Source organism: Anoplopoma fimbria, chromosome 21 (genome assembly GCF_027596085.1).
Source record: "Anoplopoma fimbria isolate UVic2021 breed Golden Eagle Sablefish chromosome 21, Afim_UVic_2022, whole genome shotgun sequence".
Lineage (NCBI taxonomy): Eukaryota > Metazoa > Chordata > Actinopteri > Perciformes > Anoplopomatidae > Anoplopoma > Anoplopoma fimbria.
Genome location: NC_072469.1, coordinates 8,979,772 through 8,997,269, shown reverse-complemented (window position 1 = coordinate 8,997,269; position 17,498 = coordinate 8,979,772). Strand labels below are relative to the sequence as shown.

The 17,498-nt window shown below is 37.4% G+C and overlaps 2 protein-coding genes across 2 annotated transcripts; both read right to left on the bottom strand.

The window, feature by feature from the left end:
- On the bottom strand, nt 1-5,453 carry bdh1 (3-hydroxybutyrate dehydrogenase, type 1). Its single transcript, XM_054622680.1, has 5 exons — nt 5,210-5,453; nt 2,539-2,649; nt 2,131-2,272; nt 1,879-2,031; nt 1-978 (listed from the first exon to the last, which is right to left on the bottom strand). Exons 1-5 carry the CDS (start codon nt 5,420-5,422, stop codon nt 512-514), a joined length of 1,086 nt encoding a protein of 361 aa, XP_054478655.1. The 5' UTR covers nt 5,423-5,453; the 3' UTR covers nt 1-511.
- An 832-nt stretch (nt 5,454-6,285) lies between these two features.
- gyg1b (glycogenin 1b) lies at nt 6,286-17,084 on the bottom strand. The gene is made up of 7 exons (XM_054622521.1): nt 16,976-17,084; nt 14,794-14,929; nt 14,491-14,665; nt 14,245-14,407; nt 9,261-9,387; nt 8,011-8,227; nt 6,286-7,323 (listed from the first exon to the last, which is right to left on the bottom strand). The coding sequence occupies exons 1-7, from the start codon at nt 16,980-16,982 to the stop codon at nt 7,177-7,179; spliced, it is 972 nt and encodes a 323-aa protein (XP_054478496.1). The 5' UTR covers nt 16,983-17,084; the 3' UTR covers nt 6,286-7,176.
- Nucleotides 17,085-17,498: the final 414 nt, after the last annotated feature.

Sequence of the window (17,498 nt, the reverse complement as noted above, 5' to 3'; positions counted from 1 at the left end):
TTTGTTCCGGCGTCAGCCACAACAGAACAGCGGGAGCCTTCTCAAAGCTCTGCCGACTTTGGTCCTCATGCCAGTGTGGCCCCGGCTGAGTCCCATACCCAAAACATTACAAGTATGAGGGAAAAGAAAACAAGATAAAAGGGGGACAAACATCCTTTTCATTCTTTTTTTTTTTTTTTTTAAAGATAATGCCACAGCGAGTAATAAAGATGTATTTATAGCTACGAGTATGTCATAGCGTCACTGATATTCAACACAAAGTAGTTACTACTTATCAAGGAATATATCTGTGTAGAAAAAGTTATGATTCCTGTAAGACATACAATAAGCAAAGTGCAATAATGAACTTACAGTTTATAAAAATGGTTGTTTTAAGGCTTGATCAGTGTATGATTTAAAGTGCTGAGGACTACCTAGCAGAATGCCCTCTGAAGAGTCTGAATCGAGCTACAGAAGGGTCTGTATCTAGATAGTTGACTAATGCGCTGCTCTTGCAGGAACAGCTCCTCTTTTAGAAGTACAGGAAGTCAGATATGGCGGCAGGCAGGTGGGTCATCAGCTGAACTCTGATCCACCAGTGTGGCTCCATGGGGTGATACCGTGTATACGGACGTTTGGACATGATGGCGTCAGTGATGTCATCCAGGACAGGAGCCACATCCTTCTGTCCGCTGTTGCAGTAAGAGCGCATCAGAGCCACGTGTTGCTCAAAGTGGGCTTTCCCATAATCTTCCTTTACCTGCGAGGGTGCCTCACTCCACAGCTTGTTGGCCGTGCTGGCCACAATGTCTCGGGTCAGGATGCCGGTGGCCGCGATGAAGTTCCCCGGTTCGATTATTGACACTTTAACTCCCCAGGTCTTCATCTCGTAGCGAAGGCAGTCAGAAAAAGCTTCCACGCCGTATTTAGACACGCAGTAAGGTGACCGCAAGGCATTTCCCATCCTCCCATACATGCTGGCCAGGTTCACAACACGTCCTGCGGAGAGAGAGAGAGGTTACTGAAATACAGCAGGGTTTGGTGCAGCATCTGATGATATTTATCTTTAAAACTAATGCTGGTTTAGAATGAATAGTCTGATACAATGAGAATTGAATTCAGCACCACAAGTAATAAAAGGATGTAAAATTTAATTAAGTGATGCAGCTTTAAACTCTAGCTTAAATTTAAACTTTAAATTCTTAGCAAGAACATGGTCACAAGTCACCACGTCGCTGTTTCTGAAAGAGTCACTCATTTCCAACTCATTTAAAGCAGTGAACCACACTGCTGCTGCTGTTGGCTGCTGATACGTTTTGTCAAAAAACAACTTCTTTGACATTTGCATATTCTGAGCAATGAGTAATCCAAGTTTTCCATTTCCCCTAAAATATTAACTATCAATGTGTTACTGCACCTAAGCTGCCGAAAGAAGCACCATTCACAGTCCACAACACTATACGAACGCATTTTCTTTTAAATGTCAGCTAGAACACACCTTTTTAAACTGGCTTTAAGATGATGATCTATAATCTATATTATGTATTTCTTTTCATTTACCATTTGCTTTAATAATAACAACATTGCTTTACAAATGTTGTTATTATCGATATTAAAAGTGTCATTTCAGGCTTGTTTGCATTATTGGCATTCCTCACATTCATCATAGGACACAACTTATTGGTTGGCTGCACCCTTTTCTTTCAAAGAGGAATTCGAAGAATGCTTATAATCCTTCATAAAGAAACTTGAGGGGAAAGAATGTGGTAACCAAATGAACTAAGAAAAATCCAAGCAACAGTTCGGCTATTCCTTTTTGGACAATATTCAACATCCTGTTTATGTTTCATAAAATGATTATGTGTAACATACAGTGGGTTTTTTTCCCCAGTCACTGACCTTTGGCCCTGCGGATTAATGGCAGAACAGCTTTGGTGACCCTGATGGTGCCCCACAGGTTGACCTCTGACACCTGCTTGTAGGTGTCCATTGAGGTGAACTCTACTTCTCCAAAGGTTGACACACCAGCGTTGTTCACCACAGCCCAAAGACCTAGATAATGTCAAAGTAGAAAACAAGTCTGTGAATGAACATATCTTCATTTCTTATTCGTATTTAAATAAGTGAATGCATGCAAGTTATTTACAGCACCTGTTTCTGTGTCCTCCAGGTTGTCCTTGATATATTCTGCAGCCTTGTCCACCTGCTCTTCACTGCAAACATCAAGCTGGACGACCTTCATGCGATCTGAATGAAATTCTTCCAGTTCCTTTGCACCCTCGCCACCTTTATCCTGCAAGGATGTAATTTATTCTTAGTTACACCAACTCATGACATGAAGACGTAAAGCACCAATTAAATTCCATCGCACAGAAAAATGCATTCAATAATGCATTCAAAAATGCAAACAAATGATAGTCACTTAATTCATTTTTCATCCTTGAATTATCTTTCTGATTCTTTTTTGTAGTGCAAAAAAAAAAAAGGCTGCAAAGTTGCATCAATACTTCTTAAGAAGAGTTTCAATTGATGAGTAGTGACCGTTTGTTTTATCTGTACCTTAAAAAGACATCCAGCAAAGACAGTGAAGCCAAGTTTGTGAAGATGTTTGGCAAGTGCATGACCAAATCCACTGTCACAGCCTGTAACGAACACAGCTTTTCCCTTCACCTGCAGAAAGGGGCAGAAAATAGGAAGGTTTTTGTTATATTCCCAAAGAGATATAAAAAAGCTTAAATACGTTTATATCTAATGTTTATAATGTAATGAAAATAAAATATTCAACAAGGAAATATAAAAAAAAAAAAGATCTATAGATGTCTATATATGGCACAACACGAATGAACAATAACAGGGAGTCAGTTTTGTTATATATGTACATATCTGCACCAATTCAATATTTATAAAATTGTTCTATATCTAATACTGATTATTACATGTAGTTGATTGTCCTTTAATATGACTTTTTCGACATACTTTATTATGACCTTATATTGCTTTTTTTCGACATACTATACTGACTTTTTTTTAATAATTTTCGACATGCTATACTATGACTTTCTTTTTCTTTTTTCAACATACTATACCATTAATTTGTATTGCTTTTTATCAACATACTATACTATGACTTTTTTTCCGACAGTATAAAAAAAAAGTCATAGTATAGTAGGTCCAAAAAAGTTAAAAAAGGTCATAGTATAGTATTACTTTTTATTACTTTTTAGGACATACTATACTATTTAATTTCTTTTACTTTTTTCAACATACTAAACTATTACTTTTTTTACATATTTCAACATACTATGACTTTTTCTTACTTTTTTCAACATACTATACTTTTACTTTTTATCAACATACTATACTATGACTTTTTTTCGACATACTATATTATGACTTTTTTAAAACTTTTTTTAAACATACTATACTGTATATGACTTTTTATTGCTTTTTTTCCGACATACTATACTATGACTTTTGTTACTTTTTTCAATGTACTATACTATGACCTTTTATTACTTTTTTTGACATAATATACTATGTTTTTTGTAGACAAACTATACTATCACTATTTATGACTTTTTTCCACAAACTATAAAATTACTTTTTATCAACATACTATATTATGATTTTTTTTCGACATACTATACGATGACCTTTTTTAACATACTATACTAAAAATTTGTATTGCTTTTTATCAATATACTATACCATGACTTTTTTCAACATACTATACTTTGCCTCAAGGACCTTGAGGCAAAGTATAGTATGCAAGGAAAAAGTATAGTATGCAAGGAAGATTGTAGCCAACACGCTGAACCCTGGACACAAACTCTTTGAATCCCTGAATTTTGACAAGAGGCTGCGGACAATCAGGACCAAGAACTCAAGCCATAAAAACAGCTTCTTTCCGTCTGCAGTTGGGTTAATTAATAAAGCCAAGGACCCCCACTGACCACCTGACTGAGACACTTACATCCCCAGGACAATTTCCCATAGATACACACCCCTGCACATGTCTACATTCCTTAGAAAATATACACTTTGTCACTTTAATTGTATACTTGTTTTAATGTAATTCTATTGGTATCTCTGTTACCATATTTTATTGTACATTTTCATATTTCTGTTTTTTGCACTGTCTGATGTTTATTGTTACGCACCGATAGATCACTTAGGCAAAATCCTTGTATGTATAACGTACTTGGCAATAAACAGCTTCTGATTCTCTGATTTTTTTTGACATACTATACGATTGCTTTTTTTTAACTTTTATCAACATACCATGACTTTTTTTTTTTTACTTTACTTTTTCCGACATACTATACCATGACTTTTTATTACTTTATTCAACATACTATACTTATGACCTTTTATTGCTTTTTTTCAACATACTATTCTATTACTTTTTTTTTTCCGACATACTATACTATGACTTTTTTTTTACTTTTTTCAACATACTATACTATACATTTTTATTGCTTTTTATCAACATACTATACTTTTTTTTAAACTTATTTTTACTTACTATAATATGACTTTTTTCTGACATACTATATACTATGACTATTTTTCAAATACGAAGATTTTCTTTAACTTTTGCAACTTATTGTACTATGACTTTTTTGACATGCTTTACAATGACTTTTTAGATCTTTTTCGAATTTTTTAGAAAATCTATACTATACTTTTTTCACTAATTTAAAAATTCTAGACTATGACTTTTCTGGCTATACTATACTATGACATTTTTGCGTATCCCTTATTTCAACAATACTACTTATTTTTTTTACATTTTTGACATACTATACCAGAAATATATTACTATGACTTTTAATGATTTTTTTCTTACTTTGTCATAGTTATCAATTTTTCAATAGATTTTCATGTCATTCATGACACATATCATTTCACTGAATGTTATTTAACTTTTTATGGCATGCAGTACTATGACATTTTACGACACCTTTTACGACATGCTCATGGTATACATGTCTGCCACCTACTATAGCAGAAGTATGATGTTTTACACGGCCCACTATACTACATTACATTTTTTTATGATATACGATGGTGTTACAGGAGGCATTCATTAATTCTTAGTGGGAAGTAACGTTACTGACATATTAAACAGTTGCTGTAATGTTTCCATCCCTATATGATGTTTTATAGGACAATATACTTTAATTAATGCATTTTCGTGTTGGGAATTAAGTCCATGCTGTAACATTACCTCCACCAATCCTCTAGGAACTCGAGGCGTCGCAACATACAAGACAAAACATAAATACAGCACGACTATGCACTCGGTTACACTCGTCTCTGGTAAGCCCATCATTCCCATCGCTCTGTTCAGGAGAAAAGGCAATCCAAAGCCCAACACGACGGTCAGGAACACTGAAAAGGAAACCAGAAGAGCCACTCGGAACACGGGGAGCGGAGCCATCTTAACCGAGTGGTGCGTTTACTGTCGGAGCGCTCTGTTGTGATACATTGTAGCGCGGTGCGGCGGCACGCCTCCTGCAACGTTATGAGATCACCATGAACCGCAGGGGGCTGCGTTCAAGTTAAAGGTGAAATCGTTTTTATGAAATAGGTTACTAAAAGTTGCAACTATGAAAGGTGTGCGTGCTTATGAACGGGTTGTTTTGACGTGTCAGCTATTTGTTTTTGTTGTATTGGTTAAGATTAAACTCCAGACCGTGTTTGTTATGTTCATCCGTAATTTTCCACTAACAGTGAATATGTCATCAGTGTCCAATGATTACATTTCAGAAGTTAGCTTCTATTTTATATTGCAAAATAAAATAATGTGATTAAGTCATATTACAGGTTGTTTATGGTCCTCACTATTTCGTTCATCCAGAAGTTTCTAATACAGAACAGAGTCCGGTTTGGCTGTCGAAGGGAGTAAAGCGAAACCGGAAAAACGCACGACTGAAAGCTCTTGGCTTTTGGTTTTCTGGTACTGTGTGTATATATATATATATATATATATATATATATATATACACAGTACCAGTCAAAACTTTGGACACACCTTCTCATTCAACTACTTTGAAGAATCTAAAATATAAAACATATTCTGGTTTGTTGAGCATTGTGTTCCTTCATAGTTTGGATGTCTTCAATATTAATCTACAATGTAGAAAAAAAAATAAAAATAAAGAAAAACCATTGAATGAGAAGGTGTGTCCAAACTTTTGACTGTATATATATATATAAAAAATAAATGAACATACTCCACTGGTTTCAGTTTTAACCAAGACCTAAATGTTGAAGAAAAGACCAAAGCAAATCCCAAGCGTTTACTGATATTTTATTATTTCCAAATGAAAGACTTTGTGGTACAGAAAACATTCTTGTTAAGTGCAACACAAGAAAGTTAAATCCTAATGTCCTACACATAGACTGCATTCAAGAAGCTGGCAGCCAGTCAAGAACAGATGGGGTGATGCAATAGAGAGAGAGAGCGCAAGAAGGCACTACAGAGTATAGTGTATGGCAAAATAACCATACTATGGCATATAGATGTAAACATGTTTCAGATCTATGTTAAACAGAGGCTGTTTATCCAATTCAAAAGCACAAGAAATAAACCCAGAAAAAAGCAATAATTAATGCTCAGAAGAGTGCATGGTAAAAAAAAATAACATGAAAAAAAAGAAAGAAAATTATAGTTGTAAGTGACTGCTAATCTTGGCCACAACAATACATAACAATACCCAGCTCAACTTGTTGCCATATCCGTTTAACAAAACGAGTATTGGCATGAGAAAAAAGGAAAAAATATGCAAAATCTATAATGCAAAATACCTTTGAAAAGAGTGAATTTGTGTTATCATAAATCTTTCATGATTTTCTTCACAGTATAGAAGGAGATACCTGTGGCTGGTTAAAAATGATGACAGTCTTGCATAGACAATTAAGGCCGTTGAGAAAATTTTACTTTTCATTCCCCATTTAAACGGCACCGTCTTTGGAGTATGGAAGGGGTGTTATGCTGGTGGAGGGAGACTCAAGTTATTTCTAGTTGAGCAACAGCTAAGATGGAAAAATACAAGCTGTTTTACAGTATTTTCTTGAACGACCTGTGGTGAGTTTGTTAAACTGCAAGTGCAGTTTTGATATCCCGCTTCATTGCTTCTTTAATTGAGGAAAACTGTATGTGCTCTTTTGATATCCCACTTCACTGCATCTTTATTTAAGAAAAGTATCAAGCTTTCTCTTAATATTGTCAAATGAGTCCACTCCCATGTAGTCTGCCTGGCCTTGCTCCCATTTCTGCTTCCGTTCTTCTGAGGACATCTGGGGTTCGGTTGATTGTGCAAGTGAAGAGCTCCCATCCTTAAAAAAAATAAAAATAATAATAAAACATATTAGTCAAACAGAGCAGAAAAATTGAAAATGTATAAAGACAAGACACACGGACAGCACAGCACACATCAAAGCACTGAACTTAGCCTTTCCAAATTAATGGCCGCAGGCAAACACACGCAAAAGTTCTGATTTTAGAGGACGAGCAGTAATAGCATTAAACCAGGTGCCAACAAACCGTTATTGACTGCTAGCTTTCATACATACATACCGATATCTGTTCACTCTCAAAAGTGACCATTTCACTGTACTGGAACTTTGAGATGAATGGGAAGACAGAAAAGGAAGTATATCATCCAGAATCAGAGCAAAATAAAATAAAATTAAAAAAAAGGTAAACTGTAAAATAAATTAAAAAAGGTGAAAAGAAATGACACAGAGTATGTGACAGCAGAATACATGTGTGTACATATTATGGCACAACCTATTTCCACACATACAGTACTTCCCTTCATATTCAATGCAAGCACCACAATCAAAAATTACTTTATTTTGATAGAGCTGGATAATCAGGAAACCTGGTTCAGCATGTCAATGGTCAAAAGATGTAAGAGCTGTAAAAAGTTGGTCATGTCAGAAATCCTTAGGCCTTGATATAGCCGAGTAGCTTGCAGTATAAATAGAAGTCTGCAGGTCGAATAAAACCAAATCATTCACCTCCACACATCCGGAATGGAAAGGCTCTTCTCCATATTGCTCCTGCAGCATCGGCACCACAGCGCTGGAGTACAGGGTCCACCAGTCCAGGAGGAACGTGGGATGTGTGGTGGCCTCGTGCCCACTTCCTTTGATCTGTTTGGATTTGAGGTCATAGGTGTAACTCCATGGCTTGGTCTGCCCGAGGAAATGGACCACCTTGGCATTGCCACCATATCTGAAATGAGTAACATGGTAAATTAGAACATGTTTTTATTGTAGATGCTTTATTATGGTTAGATTTAGTGGTGATAAAATGAAACTATGTAACTTTTTCTGAACAGTTTCCACTGTGGCTAAGGGTAAACTACTGTTTAGCTAAACTATTGTTTAGTATTTAGCTACAATGCTAAGTTATTGTAACAATAGCTCAAATGGAGAAGAGTCAAAGTCTGCAAACTGACTCAGTAATGTATGTTATAAAACTGTAATTTTAAAATAAGATTTAACATTGCATATTATGGTGCTGTAGTTGCATTAGCCTGCTTGTATTGGACTACATTAGAGTATATAGTCTCTCCATGGTCAACCCCTTCAGATATGGATTTCTTCTTAGTATTGGCAAACTGCACATGTTCATATAAACCTGAAACTGGCACTGAGGGGGTTGTTTTGTTGCGTTTGCCAGACCTCTTAAGCAGTACCACTGCTGACAAGTAAGAACATGTTTATCACCCTTGATATCCTGATTCGGATGCCAGGAAATGCCGAACCTAAGAGCTTGTTGATGTTTGTTTCTATGGAGGACAGAGGTTTTGCCGCAGAGGGGCAGTGAAGATGAGGATGGGAGGGGAAGCTTAAGAAAGAGCGTACAATGACCAGTCCTAGAGGCCGACATAAAAGGTCTTTAAATAAACCACTCTATTTTAGGCTTGGGTTTCAGCTGTTGGGAGCTCAGGGTGGATATCCAACCCAGCGTTGAGGCCTGCTGTGGGGATTCTCCAGCAGAGCTGCTGGAATCTTAACTGCTCATCTCGCTCATAACCCGATGTCGTCACGATGGGAATACATGTTCATGTGACCGAGTGTCTGCTTACAAATTGGCTTCTAGTCCGAGACGGAAGACTTTAGTCACACTGACTGACTCTCTGCTGTAGTATAATAAAAACGGTCTTGTGGAAGTATATTCTGCAGCCGCTTAAACAGTAGAAACACCTCCAACTACTGTGTGAATGTTTTTAGAAACATGACCTTGGTACACTGACACTTACTGCTTGAATGCTGGAAGGTAAGTGTAGATGGCTATGCTGCTGAGGTTGTAGATGAATGGGAGGTGTTTTGATATATCAGCTGTTGCCCAGTCACCGAAGAAGCCGTTCAAAACACCTTGGTCTCCTCCTGCAACAGAGAGGAGAAAAAAGATGAATCAACATGACAGTATATTAACGACACACTGTACTTCTCAGGAATAATCTGCAGGTTCAGATGTGGTTTAACACTGAGAAACCAATTAGAGTGGATAATAACTTAACCTCTACAAAAAAATGGATCTTTTCACTAAATGGATATATAAATAGAGCGGAATTCCCACTTTTTCAGATCAGACTTTTTTCTTCACGTTATGCAAGACAGCAATACAGTGCTGATCCACATCACACATTTCCTTTTATTTGATGTTCAAAGATTTATCGGTCATATCAGATATTGTACCACAGATGACGCTGTAGCAGAATCTTGGTAAGAAGTAAAACGCTTTGAATTCATTTTGAATGGCGTTTTCAAAAAATGAGACGGGTAAAAGAGAGTGGGAGTGATTTCTGTTAATTCATGTGTGTGAACATGCTGTGAGAAGCTGTTATGACGTCATAACAGTCAACTCGGTTATGAAATGCAGCTGACAAATGCTCTGACAATGCATGACTAGATAGCGTCTCTGAAAGAAGAAAAGCAGTTGTGACAGTTCAGTCGGATGATCTGCACACCTGTGACAGCCAAATGAATTAGTCTTTCTGTTTTCGCTGGCCAACATTAGTCAGCAACCTGCTGACACCAGTGCAGACAAGAAGTTAGAAAAATGTTCCCACACATTCAGAGATAGATTTCTTTCCTTCATAAATTGCTGTGGTTATTTGAAATAAAAATATCTCACTTGCTAGAAGTCACTGGCAGATCTGATTTATAGAGATCACAGAAGATGTACAGAGCATTAAAGAGACACGATGTACAGAACTTGTCACATTATGCACTACTGTAGACACACTACTCTCCACTGAAGGCTCTATTGCCAGCTGTTTGCTCACCGACCTCCAAAACTCGGCTCAGTTCAAAGCCAAAATCTGCTCGGCAACACCAGAAGTCTTCAGTAAGCTGCAGTATCATAGCCTGTTAGCAGACAGCGATGCTAGTGTGATCGCTCTATTGTGCATCAATAATGAATAGTCTTCATTATTACTGTCAAATTAGTGTAGCTAAATTATCAAATTCCTCAAAAAATGTTTTGCTGATAACAGCAGCGGGATTTAACCAAAACCGCAAGTTGCTAGTCACAAAATAAAAATAAAATAAAAACAATGAACTAAAAATACACTAAATGCTCTGTAGAGCTGAGGAGAACTGTGGAGTCTGATATATTTTCTAAATCTAAATAAGTTATGGAAAAAAAGCATCTTTTGGTATCGCTGTTGAAACCCAGGTATTGTATCTGAACTGGTTTTTTTTTTTCAAAAGAGCCCAAGCCCAAATCATGACTTCTCTAATATAAATAATAGAACTAGACACTAGTATTTAAAATGTTTTGCCTCTCTGTGCTGGTCAAGTACATTAACAATGCCCTCTGAGTTAACCCTCATTTTAAAGTTTTCACTTGAGTTGCCTCAGGTCCTCGGGGCCCGACTGGAGGGCTGGACAGCCACTCGCCCTCGCTCAATTAGGCTAATTTAGAAGTTGGGAAGCCCTCGTCATGGCGGAGGCTTACATGACCACAAAACCCAGTTTTGGGTCGAGAGTTACAATTGACGTTAAGTCGGTTACACTTCAAGTTAGTAGAGTCTAATGAAAAGTTTTATTTTTTTTTCCTCTGTTGCATTGTGACAAATAACCAGCCAGAACTGAATTTTGAAGCCAAACTAAAAACAACAAGCTCATTGACCATTCATGCTGAATTGCGTCACCTAGTCACCATACAGTAAGTCATTGGACTGACACTGGTATAAGATGAAAAGTTGGCCTTTAAAATAAGTTTCACATGTAATTCCTAAAAAAGCACAAGCCTGTACAGTCTATGAAACCGCCGACTGCTGCAGTTTTAAATAACACACAAAGATGCCGTTTGTTTGAACCCACAACCTCCTCTGGGCATTTACAAACTTAGTATGGGGCTGAGTGTCTTCATTTTGAGGGGATGAGCAGAGCTCAGCATTTAACTCGGCCAGTTTGTTTTGGCAGCGGACATCATTGGAGCCACAGATGCAGAGATAGAGCCTCTGGGTTCAACCACTGAAATGATTTTCATGTTGCCTTACCTCAGTCAGTTTTTAATGTCAACCATGAACTGCATAGAGACAGAGCTGCGTGTGTACATCATGGATTCCTTTTGGTTCAGTGGAACTGAAATGCCAAAAGGTCACAGCCACTACAAGTCATAACCCAGTGCACATGAAAAGACCATCCATGGCTATAAATAAGACAGCTTTACCCAATACCATGCCATCAGGCATGCAGACACTGAAATCCCATTGAAATATAGGACACAAAAATCTTACTTAATAAAAATGACACCGTAAATTACATGAGTTTTCATTGACAAAGAGGTATCTTTCCTGGAAAAAAATGAATGCAACAATGTCTTCTCTGTGATGTCTCTGAAAAATTCCTGTCAATGAACACAGCCAGAATGAGTTGGCACTTGAAAGCACTGGCCACTATGAAGCAAACTAATTGGTTTCTCACAGATGGAATCTCTTTCACAGTATCACAAAGGAAAACAGCTCGTCATTTAATGTTAAAAAGGTTCCCTGCTACCAACAAGGACAAGCTTTGGCTCTTCCCAGCCCTGCTGCTAGTTGCATACTGTTTTGTTGTTTATTCCACAACCGTTTCCTTTGTTTAGTGGCATTTTGAGAACCCTGAGGAAACAATTAATTTGATAAGAGCCCGACCGTAATAAAAGTAGGTGACTTAAGGTCCCTTACTAGCTCTTTCACCACATCTTACAGTCTTCAACACCTCAGTTGTCATGGTGTCATCATCACTTAACCTATGTATGATTTTTTGGTAACATAATTAAGACAGTCGTATGCGTTTAAAAAGAAGCTACCTAAACCATGAGTTAAGAATATTTTGTCAAAACCCAGTTACAGCTTTGCCTTATGCCTTGGCTGATGAATAAGAAATGACAGTAGCGAAATGCCAAAGATATGTTTGAGGTAATGTTGAAAAAGTGTTGCAACTACATAGTTTATCCAGCAGAGCATTCACAAGTTTATTTTTCAAAACCTATACTGAGAAATAATTTTTGTCTATTTATTAGAAATATTTTCTTTACATTATGTGCTTATTCAGATCCATCTTAATAATCTTGACATGACAATTTTCTAGTCTCAAGATAGAAAACGATTCTTAAAACTTTTTGCATCTTTCTGCTGTTAAAAAAAATAGCATTCACAAAAGCAGGACTCTGTCAAAGAAGGAACCTTTTAATACCTGTTTGACATTTCAAATAATGTATTTACGAGTTATTAAACCCTGGGTTCCTTTGTTACTTTTACTAATACATTAAATCTTTTGAACACAACAATAAACAAAAGTGCTTTGCTTTAGTATTTGAGAAAGTATGCAATGCTTGACTGAGGTGATGCAATTGTATACTTTAGAACGTCCAAATGTTTAAGAAGGATGGCAATAAAGTATTCCCTAATGAATGTTACGTCATGGTAAAATGTTTACTGGATACCTTTACAGAAAATGGCCTCAGCTGATTCAAAAGGTTTTATATAATGTACAAAAACTGCAGTAACTTTTTTTGAAAGCAAAGGTGGTAAACCTGCAGTATAGGAGAACCACAACCCCCTACAAGTGTTGACTCATGTTCTTTTAGCCACGGATTTCAGATGCTCAGTGAACCTGATACGGAGCCAAAACAACAACCACAATTCAGTCACAGAACGCCTCACGGAGAAGGGTTGCTGAATGTCAACCAGTGCTCTGTGCAATACACGACTCAAATTTAACTTCCACCCCTCCCCAGTGAGCCCCTGAGAATAACTCAGCAGAGTTACACAAGTTGTTACACAGGTTGTTACAGGAGGGCCTTGTGCCCGGGCACCCGGCTCGATAAAGACTTTACTTAGAGCAAAAGATAAACAAGGTCGGTTTAACATCACGTTACCAAGAACTCAAAGCAGGTCAAATCATTAATGTTTGTGTGTGACTGAAAAAAAGTTTGTCAACATCAAAACTCAGAGGTGGTAGAACCAGAAATACTTCTAGTCATACTAAATCCTTTCTTGTAATGCATTTGGTAGTGAAATGTGAAATGTCCATTTTGAGGGAAACTTGTTCATGACACAAATACATTTATGCCAATACCAACAAACGGATACAAGTTCAGAACATAACTGAAAAGTGGTATGTTGAGTGAAAGGAATAGTTTGGATTGGTTGGAAATATTTTGGAAATGCATTAATTCATTATCTTGTTTAGATAGAAGACAAACATGATACCACTCTTAACTTGTACATGTCTGTTAAATATGAGGGTATGAATGTTAGCTGAGCATGAAGATTGGAAACAGCTAGTGTGGCTCATCCCAACGTTAAAAAAAAAAAAATCCACCAAATAGCACCCCTAAAGCTGACAAATTAACATGACATATTTTGTTTGTTATATTCATGCAAAACCCTAGATGGAAAAACAACAAGTTTTGGTCTCATTGGGGGTCATGTTCTGGTGCTAGCATTGATCTTATCTAATCCTCGGCAAGAAAGCTAATAAATGTATTTCCAAGAATGTGGAACTATTCCTCTAAGTAAAGTAGGGATGCAAATTATGATTATTATTGAATTAACTATCGAGTATTCTCAATTCATGTTTCAGTCTGTAACATGGAAAAACAAAAATCCCAGAGCCAAAGGTCACGTCATTAAATGACATGTTTTTTCCCCCCAAAAAAAACCTACCGAATCTACAACATCATAAAATTAAATAAACATGCAAGCACAAAGCTAAAGCATAAAAAAAATGCTCTTCGGGACTCACCGTCAAAGCTGCCGTGTTCTGTACAATACTGGAGCAGTTTGCCATAAGTCTCCACAGAAGGCCGAAAAACAAACACGCCAGAGTTGAAACAGTCAGGCCATCCAGGGTCGGGAGCAGCTGACAATTCTTCTCTGTCAAACAACTCATCGATATTTGACAGCACCTAGCAGGAGGACAAACACAAATAGTTGCAGTAAAACAGCTTGAAATGTTCTTGCCTAAGGTAAATGCTCAGTTAAGTCTCACCAGGGTGTCTGCGTCCATGAAAACACATTTGGAGTAATGTGTCAGAGTCCAGCAGTGTAGTTTGGTGAAGGTGACGCCCAAGTCTGGCCTCTTCATCATGGCCAGGTGCGCCGTGTCGCCGCTGTCCAGCACGTCCACCACCCTCACCTCGTCAAAGATTCTCTTCAGCACCGACCTAATGAGTCACAATACTCTACAATGAATCACCATCAACAATGCTGGCTGAAAACATTCCTTTACGAGAATGTTAACAGGAGTGATTTAAAAATGTTGCATCAGCTGTTGGAGGTAGGGGTTTCTTACTTGCAAGCCTCTGACATTTGTGGACCGATGAGTGCCACCAGCTTCTTGGATGTATTGTGGTTGCGGAGGGACTTTCCCAAAACCATGGCTCCCCGAGCATAGCTGTCATTGGTAGCCAACGTCACGAAAGCCTGGTCTGTAGGACGAAGAACATATAACAACACAAGATGATTACAAAAAAAGAATCATTACATTTACTTTCTACAGATAAATAAATGTCTGAAGAGTTGTATACATGCACACTATATCCATTTAATGCAAGATATCTGATGGTACACTTCTCTCAACTTAGAAAAGTGTGTCCTGTTTAAAAAGGTTGTCTTAAACTTTATCAAACATACACTTGTATATCATCTGTGTCTTCCTTTAATTTGGATTTGCACTGTCTACTTGGTAAAATCCCTAAATATTTCAACAAAACCCAGCAAACAAGTTTCAGAGCCAAAGTACAATATGTAAATCCAAAGAAATTAGCTCCAGTTGAGATAAAGCACAATGGGGAGGATGGTGTGTCTAACAAGTAGCCGTTATTATTTGACTGTCTGACACCGAATCATTAAGTTTGCCATTGATGCTTCAAATAGTTGATTTTTTTCCCTGCAAATTAACTACATTGCGACTGTGCTGCAATTATCTTGACATAAAGTCACATCTTTTAATGTTTGGCCAGCAGGAACATAAAACAAACTCTACGCAACAACAAAAAAAAAAAAAAAAAAAAAAAAAAAAAAAAAAAAAAAAAAAAAAAAAGCAGAAAAGCATAACTGCAACAGGTGAAACAGTAAAATCATCTTGCAACTTTATGTTCCAATCAATCCATCAGTATAAAGACAATGGTAATTCAAATACTCAAAACAAGCAGAGTCTCCACAAACTCTAGGGCCTTGCCTCAATTGGAGATTTCTGACTTGTTTAAAAAGAAGAAAAAAAAGACTTTAGTCTCCACTACCAGATTAAAATCGCTCATTAACTTGAATTTTATTTGCATTCTAGTGCCCACTCTCTACCTCCACCTCTGACGGTAAGGGGAGGAACAAATCTGTCAGCTCACTGCCAAGGCAAGACTCCGAACAATGACTTGCCTGTGAAAGGACATATAAATTGCACTGACAAAATGCCCATGGCAGCTAGGAAGGTTGTGTGAATCCCACTTGGATTGTATATCAACCTTTTGGTACTTTCCAACCAATAATGGTCAAAGTCAGTACCTAACACAGTAGGTACAGCATGTACAAAACAAATCAAGCGTGTAGTGTTGCCCATCACGGTATGCCAGGAAAAGTTGCTCAGTCTCACTGGCTGCACACAGCGCCACACCTCCTTTCTCTCACACCCCCTTTTTTTCCTCCCCAATTTGCACAACAAGAGCTGTATTATTTATGCATGAAGCCTAACATGAAACACATCTTATATAAACAAGTTCAATGCATTTACAGTACATTCTGCACACATCCACCCCCAGTAAGATAATACCACAAGTAGGGGTGGATAATGGAGAATTATGGCATATAGTAGCACTTTTTTTTTTATTTTTTTACAAAACTTAGCTCTGAGAACTATTACAGTACCAGTCAAAAGTTTGGACACAACTTCTCATTCAACTACTTTGAAGAATCTAAAATATAAAAACATATTCTGGTTTGTTGAGCATTTGTTTGTTTACCACATAATTCCACATGTGTTCCTTCATAGTTTGGATATCTTCAATATTAATCTACAATGTAGAAAAAACATTGAATGAGAAGGTGTGTCCAAACTTTTGACTGGTACTGTATGTTAAAAAAGGATAATCTGATAGGGATCTCTAGTAAGAAATTGAATTTATTTAACGTGACAAATGGAGTTGACCACACAGCACAGGCTGACTGGTGACTCATATATGGTAACATGGCTCAGCTGTGAGATCAGCTGGCTGATGGGACAGCAAAACACAGCGTTACTGTTACACATTAGGACTCTGCAAACATCAGGGGGGGCTGCTGCTCTTTTACAAACATTTAAACCAAACTTTACGCAAGAAACTCTTAACGACATGCTCCCAAATTTTCAGAAAAGCTGCACAAGCAAAGTTCACAAGCGTTTTAAACGTCACCCAAAACACGTTTTTAGTTTTGAAGCTTCAGCCACATGAACTAAAAAAAAAAAAAACGAACACGCTTTATATATTAAAAATGTTACATACCAGCCATAACTGAAGAAAGTGGACGCGACTTTGAAGCCTGGACTCGAAGAACCGTCAGCCAAGCGTGGAGAGGAGGAAAAAAAAAAAGGACAGACCAAATCTACAGAGGTGGATTTATACCAGTGTGACAGCAGCCAGGAGCTGCGTCATGTGACGGTCTCTCCACACACCCACCTGCTCCCAACATGAGCTTCCACACACACACACACACACACACACACACACACACACACACACACACACACACAGACACCCTCCCTCCTGATAGGTTAGGGAGTTCAGCCTCACAGATTTAAATGTAGAGACACATGCATCATTTATTAATTCTTAAAAATACTTTTTATTCCCTGTGCACTCGTTTTATTAAGTTCAAATGTGATTACAGCTGGTCTCAAAGCGGAAAAAAACACACCAAAAAAGTCATCATGACCTTCAATGATAATTTCATATTCCCAAGACATCACTCTGCAGCTGTGACCTTTCAAACAACAGCCTTGTGGTGTCATCTTTACTGTTGATGATG